Source organism: Lycium barbarum, chromosome 10 (genome assembly GCF_019175385.1).
Source record: "Lycium barbarum isolate Lr01 chromosome 10, ASM1917538v2, whole genome shotgun sequence".
In the NCBI taxonomy this organism is placed as follows: domain Eukaryota; kingdom Viridiplantae; phylum Streptophyta; class Magnoliopsida; order Solanales; family Solanaceae; genus Lycium; species Lycium barbarum.
Genome location: NC_083346.1, coordinates 118,031,961 through 118,050,545, shown reverse-complemented (window position 1 = coordinate 118,050,545; position 18,585 = coordinate 118,031,961). Strand labels below are relative to the sequence as shown.

The window sequence follows — 18,585 nt, the reverse complement described above, 5'->3', positions numbered from 1 at the left end:
TAATTTTGTCCTTAGCTTATCATAAATAAATCCGGATTATTCCACTGTACAAAAATACGGGTTCTAACATCCTCCCCCCCTTTAGAACATTCGTCCTCGAATGTCAGATTAACCTTACCGGTCATACGACATTTTGGGGGAGTTTCCTTACCAACTATCACAACAATACAATCATTAATCAATGATTCATTTATCAAACAACATAGTTAAATAGAGAATTGGATTACCTGTAGGCTCTGAAAATAAATGAGGATACTTCTTCTTCATATGCTCCTCAGCTTCCCAGGTCATTTCCTCCCGGTTATTGTTCCGCCACAGCACTTTAACAGAAGCCATATCTTTGTTCCGCAACCTTTTTACCTGGCGATCCAATATGGCTATAGGCTGCTCCTCATAAGATAGCTCTTCGGTGACCTGAATGTCATCTACAGGAAAAACTCTGGAGGGGTCACCAACACATTTACGAAGCATAGAAACATGAAATACCGGGTGTACCGCTCCCAAATCAGCTGGCAAATCCAATTCGTAGGCCACCTTGCCTATTTTGCGAATAATCAGATAAGGCCCAATATATCTCGGACTGAGCTTTCCTTTCTTGCCAAATCGCATAACACCTTTCATCGGTGACACTTTCAGGAACACCCAATCGCCAATCTGAAACTCTAACGGTCGACGTCGCTTATCGGCATAAGATTTCTGTCGGCTCTGGGCCGCTAATAGTCGCTCTAGGATCAGTTTCACCTTATCGACCGCCTGCTGGACTACATCTGGGCCAATTAATTGAGTATCACCCACGTCAAACCAACCGATCGGAGATCTGCATTTCCTGCCATACAAAGCCTCATATGGTGCCATCTGAATACTGGAGTGGTAGCTGTTATTATAAGCAAACTCAACAAGCGATAAATGGTCGTCCCAGCTACCCCTGAAATCAATAACACAGGTACGCAACATATCTTCCAATGTCTGAATAGTGCGTTCGGCCTGTCCGTCGGACTGGGCATGGAAGGCTGTACTCAGGCTCACCTGGGTCCCCAATCCCTCCTGAAATGATATCCAGAACTTAGCTGAAAACTGGGCACCTCTATCGGAAATAACAGACACAGGAACTCCGTGCAGTCTCACATTCTCCTTAATATATAGCCTGGCATAATCTTCAGCTGAGTATGTAGTCCTAACTGGAAGAAAATGGGCTGATTTTGTCAGCCGATCAATGATAACCTAAATGGAGTCGTACCTCCGTGGAGTGCGAGGTAAACCTGTAATAAAGTCTATATTAATGATCTCCCACTTCCACGTCGGTATCTCCATCTCCTGCAATAGCCCACCGGGCTTCTGGTGCTAATCTTAACCTGCTGGCAATTTGGACACTAAGCAACGAACTCTGTTATATCTCTTTTCATACCGTCCCACCAATATAGGCATCTGAGATCATGGTACATCTTCGTCGACCCTGGGTGAACAGAATATCGGGCATAATGTGCCTCGCCCATAACCTGTCGCCGCAACCCTGCAACGTCAGGTACACACAATCTGCCTCTGTGAAATAACACTCTATCAGGTGAAATCTCAAACAGAGTCTTCTCCTGTGCCAGAGCTGCATCTCTGTACTGTGCCAAAATAGGATCCTCATACTGATGCCGCTTAATATCTTCTGTAATAGAGGACTCAGCAATACCTCGAACAGAAACCCCAACATCTCCAGAATCAGCCAAGCGAACTCCAAGACTAGCCAACTAATGAATATCGCGAACCATTTCTTTCCTCCCTGATGTCACGTCTGCTAGGCTACCCATAGACTTGCGACTAAGTGCATCTGCCACAACATTAGCTTTCCCCGGATGGTAGAGAATATCAACATCATAATCTTTTAACAACTCTAACCACCTCCTCTGTCGCAAGTTCAGCTCCTTTTGCCTAAAGATGTACTGAAGGCTCTTATGATCTGTATAAATATCAACGTGAACCCCATATAATAATGTCTCCACATCTTCAAATCATGAATGACCGCTGCCAGCTCCAAATCGTGAGTAGGATAATTCTTTTCATGTTTTCTGAGCTGCCGGGAAGCATAAGCTATCACCCTGCCGTGCTGCATCAACACACATCCCAAACCAATACCAGAGGCATCACAATAAATCACATACCCATCTGGACCCTCAGGAAGAGACAGGACTGGGGCCGTAGTCAACTTCTCTTTCAGCAACTGGAAGCTACGCTCGCAAGCATCTGACCACTGAAACTTAGCTCCCTTCTGAGTCAGCCTTGTCAAAGGCGCTGAAATGGAAGCAAATTTCTCCACGAATCTCCGATAATAACCAGCCACTCCTAGAAAGCTACGCACCTCTGTCGGCGTCGTAGGTCTAGGCCAATTCTTTACGGCCTTGATCTTCTGGGTATCCACCCGGACGCCATCAACCCCAATAATATGTCCCAGAAATGCCACTGAAGATAACCAGAATTCACACTTAGAAAATTTAGCATATGATTCCTGGTGCCGAAGTGTGCCAAGTACCGTCCTCAAATGGTCCGCATGCTCTGCTTCTGACCGAGAATAAACCAGAATATCATCGATAAATACAATCACAAACATATCCAAGAATGGTCTGAATACCCGATTCATCAGGTCCATAAATACTGCTGGGGCATTTGTCAGCCCAAAAGACATGACTCTGAATTCATAGTGCCCATATCGGGTCCTGAATGCTGTCTTGGGAATATCAGCCTCTCGTACCCGTACCTGATGATAGCCTGACCGCAGGTTTATCTTCGAGAAGTACCTGGCACCCTGCAGCTGATCAAACAAATCATCAATCCTGGGGAGGGGGTATTTATTCTTGATGGTTACCTTATTCAACTGCCGATAATCAATGCACATCCGCAGCGAGCCGTCTTTCTTCCTCACAAATAATACCGGAGCTCCCCAGGGTGACGCACTAGGCCGAATGAAACCCTTATCCAATAGATCTCTCAGCTGTTCTTTCAATTCTTTTAATTCTGCTGGTGCCATTCTGTACGGAGGAATAGAAATGGGCTGAGTGTCTGGCAACAAATCAATAGCAAATTCTATCTCCCGCTCGGGGGGGGGGGGGGGGGGGGGGGGGAGAGACCTGGAAGCTCATCTGGGAATACATCTACAAATTCATTAACCACTGGGACTGACTGAAGAGTCGGTGCCTCTGCCTCTAAATCATGAACACGGACCAGATGATAAATATATCCCTTTCTGATCATTTTCTCAGCCTTGAGGTATGAAATAAACTTACCCCTCGGCGAAGCTGTATTACCTGCCCATTCTATAACTGGTTCCCCCGGAAACTGGAAACGAACTACCTTCTGCTGGCAGTCAACATTAGCATAATAGAACGCTAACCAGTCCATGCCTATAATAACATCAAACTCTAGCATATCTAACTCTATCAAATCAGCTTTAGTATAACGATCAGATATGATAACAGAACAATCCCGATAAACCTGTCTAGCTATAACAGAATCCCCTACAGGTGTAGCTACCTCAAAAGGCTCTATCGGCTCGGATTCTATCCCAATCTCATTAGCAACAAGTGGGGAAATATATGATAAAGTCGAACCAGGATCAATCAATGCATACACAGATCGAGAGAAAACCAGTAATATACCTGTGACGACATTAGGCGACGCCTCCTGGTCCTGTCGGCTGGCTAATGCATAAATGCGGTTCGAAGGACCGCTAGAACCAGGAACTCCACCACGACCCCTGCCTCGGCCTACTGATGCTGGTGTACCCCGCCCCGCAGGGCGCATAGCTACTGAGGCCAACGATGAACCACCGGATGACCCGGTAGACTGAGTTGCGCTGCCTGCACCACCTCTAGCCGGACAGTCTCTCATCTGATGGCCCTGACGGCCGCAAACAAAGCATGCACCTGTAGCTCGGAAACACTCCCCCGGGTGCTGTCTCTCACAGTAGGAACACGAAGGTCTGGGTGGCCTCATCTGACTGCTGGAACCTCTGTCCAACTGTGAACCTGAAGCCCTGGAGCTCGGGCCTGCCCCTGAATATCCGGCACCCTCAGATCTCCTGCCGGTAAACTGTGGGGGTGTACCCCGTGATGACTGAGAAGGATATCTGCTCTGCTGCTGCTGAGGCTGTCTGCCTCGGAAATCCCCAGAATACCCGAACGATCTAGCCCTCTTGGGCTGGCCCCTATCATCAACTCTGTCAGGCTGGCGCCTCCTGCGTCTATCCTCCATGCCCTGGGCGTGGGCCTGTATACGGGCAATATCCATACCGTGCTGGGCCGCCAATACCAGGCAACTGTCAACGTAATACAGATCCAGCCCCACTATATATCGGTGCATCCGGTCAGTCATGGTAGCTACATATGTGGGCGCATATCGGGCCAGTGAATCAAACTCTAAGCTGTACTCCCGAATCGGCCTGCCCCGCTGCTTCAACAGCAGAAATCGGTCTACCCTGGCGCGCCTCACCTCCGGAGGTAGAAAGTGGGCCATAAAGGCCTCTGTAAACTCATCCCATACAGCTGGAGGGGCACCCTCACCTCTGGACAACATCCAAGACTCGTACCAATTGGCTGCTACGTCGTGCAACCGGTATGACGCCAACTCAACTGACTCTGTATCAGAAGCACTAATCAGTCGCAGGGTCCGCTGCATCTGTCGAATAAACTCATGAGGGTCCTCTGCGGGCTTTGACCCGAAGAACTCTGGGGGGCCACAGGTCAGAAAATCACGGGCCCTCGAACTATCGCGCCTGTCTGCCCGACCATCTCCTCATCCCTGTCTATGAACCTGCCCTGCTACCAGTCGAGTCAATAGTTGAACTGCCTCTCGCAGGGTACCATCGTCCGCCCCTGGCTGGGAAACTGGAGGCGCGGCCGTTGGAGCCTCTGGAGCTAATGGTGTAGCCGCCCCCGACCCCTAGTGGCAGCAACTGGTGCTCCAGACTCCTCTGATGATGAAGACGTAGTAGAGTCTGCTGGCCGGGACGCAATATCACGCATCATCTGAGCAAGGGTCCGAGTACCCTTCTGAGCCCGGCTAGTCTCTCCTACCACGCCCTTTTTCTTCTGGGCGGCTGTCGCCTTCTTCGGAGGCATCACTGAAAGAAAACAACAACGGATCAGAACAGAATCATCCTAATAGCACAGCTCTATCGCACGATCTAAGATTCAAATGAAGGAAACACCCTAAATGTCCCGTAGCTTCCTGTTTATAGATGTGGTGCACAACACACCGATAAACAAGACTCTACTAGACACAGTCTGTAGACATTCCGAGGACAAACCGCTCTGATACCACTTCTGTCACGACCCAACCCCGTAGGCCGTGACTAGTGCCCGATCTGGGCACCCAAACACATCTATCAAATGCTATCTCAAATTTTTATCAAACGCATTCAAGTATATAGCAGAAGCCGACAAGACTATATTTCAAATTTAGATAATTTCCAGAAAAATTTCGGCAGAGTTTCCTTTGTTTTACTGACTATCCAAATTAACCCTGCGCACAGATAATACCAACAAAGGCCACACAGGGCCAACAAAGCACATTTAAACATATGCGGACCGGCCGCCACGGCGAATGGGATCGCCCAAACACAACATATACACGCATCCGTACAGAAAAGACCCCAACCCACAAACATGTCCACAGACCTCTAAACAGACTGGCAGAATCATATGACGGGACAGGGCCCCGCCGTACCCATGAACGAATATATATATATATATAAATGCACTAACAAATATATATACCAAAAATATAAGCTCCGGAATGAGAGGAGCACTTCCGAATAGCAAAAGAGGGTGTCCTAAACAGGTGGATCACCAGGCTGTGCGTCTGTACCTGCGGCATGAAACACAGCCCCCGGAGGAGGGGGTCAGTACGAAATATGTATTGAGTATGCAAAGCAGAAGGTACAGAAATAAGTCTTGAACAGTAATCGAATCAGAAGTATGGAAAATGATACATATCCAAAAATATAAAAATGTTTATTTCCAAAGTATAAATTATGCATAGGGCACAGGAAAATATGGTCGCCCGCCTGTCGATGGCGCCATAACACAGCATAACACCAGAAAGTTTCAAATCTCCGAATCCCCGGCACACATCACAACACAGCATAACGCCAATCACAGCATAACACCAAACATATATGGAACTCGGCCCTCGAGCGAGGAGCGCGGTGAACCATAAACACAGCATAACACCGGAATGTATCATAATACGCACGACAACCGAACCGGCGAACGATATCATAGGGCACGAGCGGAGTAGTGAGGAATCATATGCATAAAATCATTATCATAAATCCAAAAGATAAGTAAAATAGCCATATTTGAAATCGGAACAATAATTGCAACGTTCTCTTCCCAAAGTTACCGAAATTACATAAAGGACGTCGCGGGACCCACGGACGAGTATAGACCCGAACTGAGCCCGCCTATGAAAAACATACTCATTTTATATCATACGAACTCCTACGAAAATTTCAAAGCAATCCGAGCTTTTCTGAGGAAGTTATGGGCGTTTGAACTTTTGGAATCGCTAAAGAACAAGCTTTGAAACCAAAAATCAACTTTCATGAAATCTTTACAAATTATAAACTCCAAGGATATAAGGATCAATGTTATGGCATATGCGCCCAAGAATACCAAGGAAACAAATACGAATCATAGACAAGCTCGGATTTGCGAGAATAGAGTTTCCTAGAGGCTCGTATCATGGCCTACTTTAACTAAGGCATGCCAAAAAGAAAGGTTACTTTACATACCTCAAACGCTCTCCAATATGATACAACTCAAGCTAAGTCCAAACTAGGCTTCGGGCTCCCCAAGGTCTACAAATACGCCAACGAATACCAAACATTATATAAGGGCATTTAGTCATTCATTCCAACTAATCATTAAATTCTACAGAAAATTCGGCAGCACTTCCCCTGTAACTAGGCCATCCTGAGAATTCAACTCGCTCAAAATCAACAACAACAACCACAATAACCAACCTAGCAGCATCGATAATCAATTCGAAAGGCAAAATAATAATAGTAGCTCTCTTTTACGCCATTCGACAACTTTCCAATTATTCAATTCTATGGCTTACATTCAAGTCACAATATCGTTCATACATTCGATTATCAACCCAAATCCATACTAACACATTTTTTTTTATGTTGGCCGAAAACAGCCCCCTTAGCCGTGAGCAGCCCCTAAAACCGAAACAACCCTCTTTTCACGTTCCTCGATTTCAATTCATGTTTTATATCACAATCCACAATATAGCGATATCATTCTCATAAAATATACTAATTACATCAAACGTAAAATAAGCCTTAAATTAGCCCCTACATTTCCAACATCATTTTTGAGTCATTAAATGCTCAATTCCAACTAAAATTCATAACGACGACAATTAAAATGCTAAGAGATATTAATTCATTCTTTGACACACATTGGGACCATATATACGGCTACACCCACATCTATACATATACACATTTAGATGGTTCTAATCTATCTCTTCACCCTACAACAATCAACAAGCTACAAGGAACTAATTTATCAACTCAATCACACAAGACAATCATACTTCACACGGCCAACACACCCATCACAAAACCCACTTCCAACATACAATATTTCATGATTTCCATCCATATTAACATGCTACCACATGAATAAAATGTTCACAACACAATAAACAAGATCAAACTTACCTTTCTTCTTCAACTCCACAAAGGGGTTAGGGTTTGCAATCTCTTGAATGAAGGACTTGATCACTCCAACAATGCTTCCAAGTTACTTAGGGACCTTAAATTAGTGGGTTTGTACCAAGGAATAAATTTTGAAGAGGCTAAAAAAATGATCTTGATTTTCCATGTGCTAGCCGAGAGCCATGGTTGGTTCTTCAACTTCTTGCTTTCTTTTTTCTAAGTGTGGAAAAGAATAAAGATGACTTAGAGGTCATCTTTAAGTGTCCATAAAATATTTATACAAGTCTTTGGCCCACACAATGTGTTGGACCAATTAAAATTGGCCACACAATGTGTGGGACCAACCCATTGCACACGGCCACATAGATTTATTTTTTTGCAAGATTTTTAATTCCAATTTTATGAATTGTGGTCCCAATTTTCCCTAAGTGTTCAATGCCATCAATTTCATATATATAACTTATGTCTCAAAAGAAAATCAACGGTCAAAAGTCCCGACTTCAAATCCCGAAATAATTTTGTCCTTAGCTTATCATAAATAAATCCGGATTATTCCACTGTACAAAAATACGGGTTCTAATATATATATATATTTTTTTTTTTACTTTTCAAGGTAAACTTTTAGTTATGTCTTTGGGGAAAAGTTCCCCCTTATGGGACATACTTTTAGTTATGCCTTAACTAAAAGTGTGCCCTCATAAGACATAACTAAAAATATGCCCCATAAGACGAATTGTTTTTTAAGGCATAACTAAAAGTTTGCCTTATAAGGCAAAGTCTATGCCTTAAGGAAAATTTTTGTCTTATGAGATATATTTTTTGTTATACCTTAATTAAAAGTTTTCCCCATAAGACATAGTTCCTTAAAGAAAAAGTTCTATCCCTAAGTCATAACTAAACTATACTTCGAGGAAAAGTTATGCCCCTCCGACATAACTTTAGTTTTTCCCTTAAGGATTGTATGCCGGATCCGGCATACACTTCCCCAGTCCTGCCTTGTCAAATTTATTTTATGTCTGAGTAGGGATTCGAACCCAGAACCTTAGGTATCCAAGCGAAGGACAAAACTTAAAGACCACAAATATGAGGGCAAAATTTAAAGACCACCCTAAAAGAAGGGCAATTCAGTGAACTGCTCCATCATGATAAAATTATCTTTAAACTGTTTTAGTCCAACAATATCAATATCTGTTATAATAATGTAAGGAGTTAGAGTTATTCAATAAATAATAATGCAAGTTATTTGTGTACGTGCCTTTCGGAATCATTTGCTCAACGAAATATTCTTATATAAGCGTCTTTATGCAGCTCCCTTTTGAAGTAATTTTCCATTAAATAGTATTTCTTCGATCTTTTATATTTGTTGTTGGCAGATTTTTTTAATTTTGGCTGCCACTCACTGAGTTGAAGATCCTAGAAGTACATATTAATAACGTAGAATGTAATCTCAGAAACGCAAAACACTACCTTAATCATCCAAAATTCTATCAGAGACCAAACATCTTTTGCATTAATTATGAAAACCTTTGTGTGATAACCCGGATATTGCATTATATTATGCGTGACTTGCAACTTACGCCTATAAACCAACACTATTTAATGTTCCACAGCCTGTACTAATACTAATTTAATTTTTAAGCTTGTAAAAAGAAGTCGCAGTCTGTAGTGAACACAAAGATGTGAAAGCCAAGACTAATCCTAGTAATAATTACTTTAGGGAGCACACACAGCATTTATCTACATCAAATAAGTTCTTAACAACTAGTTTGTGATTTCATAGAGGCTAAGTTGATAGATTAACTTGTTCTTCACAAGCCTACAAGCAGAGGGCACTTAGGACAGCATGTAAAACATCTTTCAAGCTCCTCCAACTTGTCTCTTCCATGAATCCTCAACGGCCAATTCATCGACACCCCAATCTTCATAACTGATACAAGCAAAGACAAGATAGCTATTTCAATTAAGGAGGAACGAGTAATGATAGGACAACACAGAAGTTACTAAGCATAAAAAAGGAAGTCTTGCCTTCCATCAGGCAGGTATCGACGAATTGTGAAGGGTATCTTTTTTTTCTTGAAGCTTTTTCACTGCAATCTTGTGAAGATGCACATCAAATATAAATTCATCAGACATCATATAAACTTCACAAGACAGACTCTTGTATTCCATTCAATACAGATGCATTTTTTCTTGATAAGTCACTGAGTGCAGGCAAAATAAAAATAAATAAAAGGATGGTCTCACCTCAAGCGGATCAGTTTCGCCCTCCAACTCAACCATCACAGGAGCATTCATGCTCCATGAGCATAAAAAAACTTATCATGTTATGAAAACCCCAAGTTTTCAATGCTCAAAATATAACCCCATACAGAAAGGCTCAATTTGGGAAGAAAAGAGGCAGGACCTGATCTGGAGTGCTCGAGCACCCAAGATTCTTGCACGTTCATATTTTGTCATATACTTGGATGTTTTCCGAGGTCGCTCCACATGCTCTTGCTCCGGTTTTCCTCACCTTCACCCAATTGGGGGTCTGATACGTCCTCAAGGTTGCCATTTTCTTCTTCACCTCTGCTCCTTCCTAACAATGAAACCCAATAATGTTAAATAATCAATATATAGTTACCCAACATGAGTTACATTCAAACACTGAGGAGTATGAGAGGAATTTATCTTACATCAAAATCGGGCTCTATGGGCTCATCCTCGTATCTGCATCAATGTACACAGTTAAATATATATAACAGAGACCAAATGACCTTTCCAACAGTTCAACATAATTCATCTTCACAATAACTAAATAAGAAACCAGTAAAATAATGCTTAACCATAAATGATAACTCTTTTCAGAACGACGAAGGTCAATACAAATACAATACTCATGCATAAGGTCAGTGCCAGCCACCATTCACCAGCACTAGATACCAGAATTTGTGACTTCATGGTTCCATGAGATGCATCTTATGAGGCATAAGCATGCAGAAAGTTTGAGAAACTCTAGCAAGCAAACTTCAACTTTAACTCCTTTAGCTAATGCACCCCATGACTTCATCTTAATCTGCCGCTCCCTAAAAACTCAATTAACGTCCAAGAAGTTAATAGACTTCCTGAATGTTGGCATATTCCATCATGCGATTAGCTATTAATCATCTTTCAAGCAGTGGAGAAAAGTACCTACAACATCAAAAGCCCTATAACCAAAACCACCCACACTGCTGCCCCACCATCCACATCCCCACTAGAGATTGTACTCTGGTTGCAGCTAGTTAACCAACGCAGGAGCATTTTAACATTACAAACAAAGCTACAAATTTGCTAAGAGACACAGTAATCACTTTGAGCCAAAGGTATTACCCATTAATTGCAGGTATCTAACAAGATATTCAGTAACTGCATCATTTGTATTAGGACCACTATAGAGCACCCAGAGGTGAATTTATGTAGAAAAAATGGTTCACGTAAATCCATAGTCATCCGACTAAACTCGATATATTATGTATACAATTTTTAAAATATATCTAATATTAACTTAAGGAACACGTGATCAAATAAGACCGAGTGCAGCACCAACTTAACTGTTGGGTTTAATTAAGTTCGTAGGGTCGAACCCTACTAAATGCACTTTTTTTTTCTTTCTAATTTCTAAGCTGGCTTAATGTTTTGCTCACCAAGCACCTCTCTACAGTATCCGTCCTTCACTAAGACTGTCTGCATGCTACATAAGTAACCACTCAGAAAGAAAGACATAAAAGGCTCATAGGAAGAAAAAAAAAAGTGGCAGTTCTCAACTGTCTATATGAATTTTTCTAATACATATAGGCCCAAAATATATGCTTCTATTATATAAAACTGAGAAATCCACTTTCTCCAGCTTCAAACTCATGAGTGCAGCTACCAAACATCCATGTTTTACCGGCAGCAAATTATATTTACAAGATTTGAGAGTTTACCAAGACTGGTCAACTAATCCAACTTTGAAAACTGGGAAATGGCTTCATTCAGAATGTATTTTGGTATGGATTTGATGTGAACGGGCTGAGGGGACCACTTCTATTTAATCTAAGTAGTACTATAGTTAATTAATTATCCAATTGACAACTAGTTCATTCATACCTCGAAGGTTGGAGGATAGAGAAATAATCATTTGGTTTGAATGGATAGATTGAGCAACGTTTTACTCGAATCATCTGATTTCGCAGGCTAGTTATAAATACTATGGTGTTGGGATACCGTGTGCACCTTGACTAATGCTGCGAAATACACGAGTACCATTAAAAAATAATATGAGTGTCGAATAACTCTGTACATCAAAACTTGAACAAATAAAAAAAAATAACAAATATTACTTGTATTTAGATTGTTATATACTCTCTTTGTTCACTTTTACTTGTCATGTTCTGCTTCTTTAGAGTTAAGCTGCACGAACTTTGATCAACATTCCTAATACACATCTTCCCAATTTTCAATGCTGATATAACTACAGGAAAAACTTCTCTTGCTGCACGTCTTTCAAATCATCGATGTTGGCATTACTGTGTGATCATCTCCGAAAAATTGTAAAATGTGCCTCACACAACTGACATTAATTGTGTGAGTTCACAAAAAAGTGAACTCAAAATTTGTGGATTCAAAAGTGTAAGATATGGATCCACCACTTTATCTTACAGTTGTGTGAGGCACATAGTTAACTTTCCGTATCTTTATCAAATAATTCATGCTTTTGTTAACTTAGTCAACAATGTCTCCACCTTCTTCGAATGAGTTTCAATTTTCTCTAATCATTCCTCAACATGCCCGCAGAGGCGTATCATGGATTTTAAGAGCATATATAGGTGCACTGTACTATCGTTACGTTTAATGCCATAAAATTGTGTCATGGCAACGACTTGACAAGTAAACTATAATTAATACTCCATTATCACACAGATTCAGCTTTTAATTGTTCTTAATGACTTTTTATATTTGAAGGCAATTAATAATAGTATCATTTTTGATAAAACGCACTTTACGAATCAAAGAAAAAAATTGAAGAAAAGAAAGACCATAACATTGAGAAAAAGTCTGCTAAAGATTTTGACAGAGAGAACAACTGGGCAGAGGTGGATATTTCCTTTTTTTTAAAAAGGATTTTAATACTCAAGAATGAATTAAAAAGAAAAGCAAAAAAGGAAAAGAAAAGAGAAATATCACCAAAGAAAAAGACAAAAAAAAAAAGAGAAGCATCAAAACAGGAACCAAAAGGGGAAAGAAAGAAAAGGTAAAAGAGAAACACACAAGACCAAAAAGACACAATAAAACAAAAAAGCAACAGAAAAGACCAAAAAGACACAATAAAACAAAAAAGCAACAGAAAAATATGATTCAACGATATGAGAGGGGATGGTATTCGAATCCAAGACCTGGTTAACAATGGCGCACACGACCATCAATTGGCCAAGATATGCTCTTTAGCATGGGTTCCCACATAAAATGTAAATAATTTATCGGAATAATTGCAGTACTTTACATAATCTAGGGAGGGGTACATGGGTTCATGTGAACCCATATCCCTCCACGTAAATCCGCCCATGCACACGCTAAACAACGCTCATCGAGTTTAGTACCAGAACTCAATCCATCAAAACTAGAACCCAACGTATCAATACCAAAAGTAGCAACACCAAAACTACCAAAATCATCCGTGCATAACTTAATCCATCAGAACTACCATCTAATCTACCAAACTCAGATGTCTATCAAACTCAGAAGCAATATCTTGCTGACCGGAACCCATCATAGGTGTCTGACGTGCATATGTATTTTGTGCCTGTGTAGGACATTATATAACGTGCAAGACATAATTAGTAACTTAAAGAGTAAACTGCAAGAGATCATTAACTTTACACATTAAAAAAAAAAAAAAAAAACTTATAACAAAACCAAGAGAACATTATATAAAACACAAGAGATCATTAGTAACTTGAGAGATTAATAAATTGCAAGAGCTCATTAATATTAAACACGATGAGAGATTATTCATAACTTAAAGAGATTTATAATCGGACAATAATGTCCGACGTCATCAAACCCGACCCCCCACCCACCCAAAAAGAAAACCTCTCCTTAATTTCAGATTACTGCATGACAAGGTTTGATAAAAGCAATTACTAGAAAGCTCTCTGTTGGATACCTAAGTATTTTATAAAGTGTGAAATATTATAATAATCATGTTTGACTAATGACAATCATGCTTTCTCTGGTATTTTGCATATGATATTCAATATTGTATTAAGGATTTAATGTATTTACTGAGATCGAATGATCTTTTTTGTTTTGTTCAGTGATGTCTGAGGACATGGTTAAGGATATATGGTTATGAAGAATTTACTGGTTGTGGTGGTGGTGGTTGTGTTGAGTCGGTTGTAGTGGTGGTGGGTATATTTGAGTGGAAAGAATTTAATTTGCGAGTCAGGGCAGGTCGGGCATGTTTTCTTTTTTATAGTTAAATCAAGTGGAATTGGGGATTCTGTCAACTGAGGGATATATTTGTGTACTTTATTTAACGGAAGGGGTATATTTATCTACTTTGACTCACGGAAAGGCTATATTTATCTATTTTGACTAACATAAGGTATATTTAATTATTAAACTAAAATAGAGGGATATATTTGATCCTTTTCCCTTAAATAAATGGTTTTGCTTAAATATTTGGATTGCCGAATTCTCTCTATTTCTAGTATTATGTAAAGCAAAACTTGGAAACAAAATTTGAAAGCTAGTTACTTCCAATTTCGTGCAACTATTTATGCTGGTACACAGATGGGAAATTAACTAAACTTGCATTCAATTTTTTTTCCCAGGTTTACTTTACCTTAACCTTCCGATTTCCTGCTACTATGTAGGCTGGTACACAAATGGGAAATAACTAAACTTGCATTCGAATTTTTCCCCAAGTTTTAATGCACCCTCTCCAAACTCCATTGGGAGTAAGATCGGAATACATTCTTGATTCTACCCTCTCCAAATCCACTTGTGAAATTTTATTATTGTAATGTAATCTCAAAAACCAAAACACTAACTTAATTTCTAAAATTTTATATCAAAGACCAAACATCCTTGCATTAATCATGAAAACCATTAATGTTATAACCCCGGATATTGCATTATGCGTGATTTGCGCCTTAAGCCTATAAACCAACACTATATTATGTAAAAGTTTAACGTTCCACAGCCTGTTCCTTGTACGATCAAATAGCAGAATACTATTTTAATTTTTAAGACAGTAACAAGAAGCTGCAGTTTATTCGACCACAAACATGTGAAAGCCAAGACCAGTACTAGTAGTAATAACTTCAGGAAGCACACAAGCATTTATCTACATCAATAGTTCTTCACATCTAGTTTCTGATTTTCATAGGGGCAAAGTCGATTGTTAAATAGTTCTTCCCAAGCCTACAAGCAGAAGCACTTAGGACAGCATGTAAAACATCCTTCAAGCTCCTCCAACTTGTCTCTTCCATGAATCCTCAACGATCAATTCATCGACTCCCCAATCTTCATAACTGGAATAAAGAAAAGATAAAGATCAATTATAAATGAGAAGAGGCCTGCGATGATGGAAGAGAACAAAAAAAGATTCTTAAATACAAAAGTGAAGTCTTGCCTTCGGCCAGGCAGGTATCGACGAATTGAGAAGGGTATCTTCTTTTCTCGAAGCTCTTTCATTGCAATCTTTTAAAGCAAATGGACATTAAGGAAGATACATCAGACATTATAATTCAGATAATCTTGATAAGTCACCGAAAGAAGATAAGAAGTAGAATAAAAGAACAATCTTTACCTCAAGAGGATCAGTTTCACCCTCCAACTCAACCATCACAGGAGCATTCATGCTGCATGAGCACAAAAAGAACTCACCATGTTATGAAAGCCCAAGTGTTTCAATGTTCAAATACAACCCCTATAAAGAGGCTAATTAGGGAAGAATAGTGCCAGGACCTGATCTGGACTGCTCGAGTACCCAAGATTCTTGCACGTTCATATTTTGTCATATACTTGGATGTTTTCCGAGGTCGCTCCACAGGCTCTTGCTCTGGATTTTCCTCACCTTCCCCCAATAGGGGGTCTGGTACGTCCTCAAGGTTGCCATTTTCTTCTTCTATCTCTTCTACTTCCTGACAATGAGACACATAATGTTTGATAATAAATATAGTTATGCAACATGAATTACATTCAAATACTGAGGAGTATGAAAAGAAATTATCTTACATCAGGTTCGGGCTCTATGGGCTCATCCTCGTATCTGCATCAATGTAAACAGTTAAATGCCTAACATATATAAAGGAGACCAAATGACCTTTCCAACAGACAACATAATTCATCTTCACAGTAACTAAATAAGCAAGGGACGACGACAAGAACCCAGTAGAATTATAATGCTTAACCATAAAAGATAACTTCTTGTAGAACTAACAAGGTCGAAACAGCACTAATACATAAGGTATGTGCCGGCCTCCAACACTAGATACCAGAATCCCTAGAATTTTCGACTTCATGGTGCCACATGATGCATCTTCTGAGGCATGTGCATACAAAAGGTTTGCAAAACTCTAGCGAGCAAACTTCAACAGTTCACCTTTAACTCCTTTAGCTAATTGCGCCCCATGACTTCATCTCAAATAAAACTCAATTCACGTCCAAGAAGTTACTAGACTTCGTGAATGGTGGCATATTCCATTATGCGATTAGCTATTAATCATATTTCGAGCAGTGAAGGAAAGCTCCTACAACATCAAAAGCCCCGTGGTGAAAACCACCCACACTGCTGCCCCTCTTTTCCCATTCCCACTAGTGAATGTTCTCGTTGCAGCTAGTTAACCAATGCAGGAACATCTAAACACTACAATAAAGCTCCAAAATTGCTAAGAGATGTAGTAATCACTTTGATCCAAAGAGATTATCTATATTTATTTTAAAAGCATGAATATAAATGTTGGTTGACCAAAATATCCTTATATTGAACAATTTTTATACCCTTAATAAGTTCTAATCCTATTTTGAACATACTTCTTTAACCTAATACCTATAAGAACGTTACGAATATTTTTTTTAGACTTAACCTATTACAACTAAGATAGACAATACCTAATTAACTTCCAAAACGTCTTACTATAGAGCATATTTCCGTAAATACTACTAGATGGAAAAAGACTTGATTATTCCCTCTAAGCAAATATTTGTTAGTCTTTCTATTGTAAGATATATATCTATATTTAATTGCATCCTCTAAGATGGACTACCACAGAGCACCTCTCTACCTTATCCTAAAGATCCTTCAATAAGACTGTTCACATGCAGCACAAGTATTTCACACTCAAAAAAAAAGTAGGCTCAGAAAAAATTAAAAAAGTGGCAGTTCTCAACTGTTTATGAATTTTGCTAATACATATTGGCCCAAAATATATGCTTCTTTTTTATAAAACTGAGAAATCCAATTTCTCCAGCTTCAAACTCATGACTGCACCTACCAAACATCCATGTTTTATCGGCAGCAAATGGTTTTTACAATGTTCGAGAGTTTACCAAGACCGGTCAGAGGACCAACCTACTTGACAAATGTGAAATCGCTTCGTTCAGAATCAGACAGCTAAAGGCATCAGAAATCCACTTTGATCCACCCTGAACTGTATAAGCTATAGTATTCTTTCATTCTTTTACACCAACAGGTAGACATATCGATTAGGGATTGGTACGCCTATCTCTCAAATTATACTCCCCCAACCCCACTCAACCCCCCCCCCCCCCCCCAAAACAAAAAAACCCACCCACCCAAACTTTGTTCTTGTTCTTTTTGCTGAAGTCAATAAAGGGAAACAAGTCCTATGATTTAAAAAAAAATCCCTACATACAAGAGTCCCGAGTCTCTCGACCAAAAAGATCACTTCTTTTCATAATTAACTGTAAAACGTAGGCCCTAGTACACGAACAGCTAAATCCCAATATTAAATTCTACACGTATAATAATCATACAACCAAATAAAAAATAATTCACGACAGTGGCTGAGCTATAATAAAACCCAGTAGACAAGTGAGGGATAACTCAGTGGTTAAGCACCTCCACCCACGACCGGTAGGTCCTGGGTTCGAGTCACACTGGAGTGAGAGTGTGGAAACACTATAAATCCTCCTAAAATGCGAGGGAAAAAATAATAATAATAAAACCCAGTAATTTTAGCACAGAACCAGTCTTCCTATTAAGAATTCACTTAATATGTCTAAATAACTTTATTGATAACTCAAATAAGCAAAAAGAATTATGATCAAGAACCCATAAACTTAATATACCTTATTGATCCGGACAACTATGTACATACTACTATAATAATCCGTTTTCTTACATTTAAACCCGTTTATACTCAACAGTTTGAGGCTTACTAACACCAAGAATAACAACACAAAAAGAAAGATGCAAACCTTTTATGAAGGAAAAAAAAAGTATATAGTGAAAAAGAAAACATTACACACATAAAAAACGTCCATGAAAAAATAAATGGTAATAGTACTTACACTCCGTCCATATCATAGTCTTCATCTGCCATTTTTTATTCCACTTGAGAGCTCAAACCAAACGGTGGTGGTGGCAATAGCAGAGGTGTGAAAATATACCAAGGCTCTGTGGAAATATATAGAGTTAGGAGTAGGGGAAATATGGAATATATCGAACTGTGTAGAAGTTGTCCTCTTGAAACTAGATGTACAAAACTACCCTTATAAGTCTTTGCAAATCACTTTAGTTTGTGGTCCGGTCGCTTTTACTTGTTTATTTTTTATTTTGAAAGCTATTAAAAATTAATAAACGAAATTTATATTTTATTATAATATTTATATTAATTAAT

General features: G+C 39.7%; 1 protein-coding gene and 1 long non-coding RNA gene across 2 annotated transcripts; both read right to left on the bottom strand.

Annotated features, from left to right (window-relative positions):
• Positions 1-9,739: 9,739 nt before the first annotated feature.
• On the bottom strand, positions 9,740-13,830 carry LOC132615748 (uncharacterized). Its single transcript, XR_009572818.1, has 3 exons — positions 10,390-13,830; positions 9,959-10,292; positions 9,740-9,808 (listed from the first exon to the last, which is right to left on the bottom strand). It is a non-coding gene; the product is annotated as an uncharacterized LOC132615748 (long non-coding RNA).
• Positions 13,831-14,929: 1,099 nt separating this feature from the next.
• On the bottom strand, positions 14,930-18,382 carry LOC132615532 (DNA-directed RNA polymerases II, IV and V subunit 6A-like). The gene is made up of 6 exons (XM_060330134.1): positions 18,257-18,382; positions 15,959-15,992; positions 15,689-15,864; positions 15,531-15,582; positions 15,354-15,421; positions 14,930-15,252 (listed from the first exon to the last, which is right to left on the bottom strand). The coding sequence occupies exons 1-6, from the start codon at positions 18,286-18,288 to the stop codon at positions 15,183-15,185; spliced, it is 432 nt and encodes a 143-aa protein (XP_060186117.1). The 5' UTR covers positions 18,289-18,382; the 3' UTR covers positions 14,930-15,182.
• Positions 18,383-18,585: the final 203 nt, after the last annotated feature.

Bases quoted from the DNA above. Each gene is read 5' to 3' on its own strand.
- LOC132615532 (XM_060330134.1), bottom strand. From the start codon at position 18,288: ATGGCAGATGAAGACTATGATATGGACGGAGT. The intron at 15,865-15,958 runs GTAAGATAATTT...TCTCATTGTCAG, and splicing joins CCATAGAGCCCGAACCTGAT to GAAGTAGAAGAGATAGAAGA. The intron at 15,422-15,530 runs GTAAAGATTGTT...TTGCTTTAAAAG, and splicing joins GTGAAACTGATCCTCTTGAG to ATTGCAATGAAAGAGCTTCG.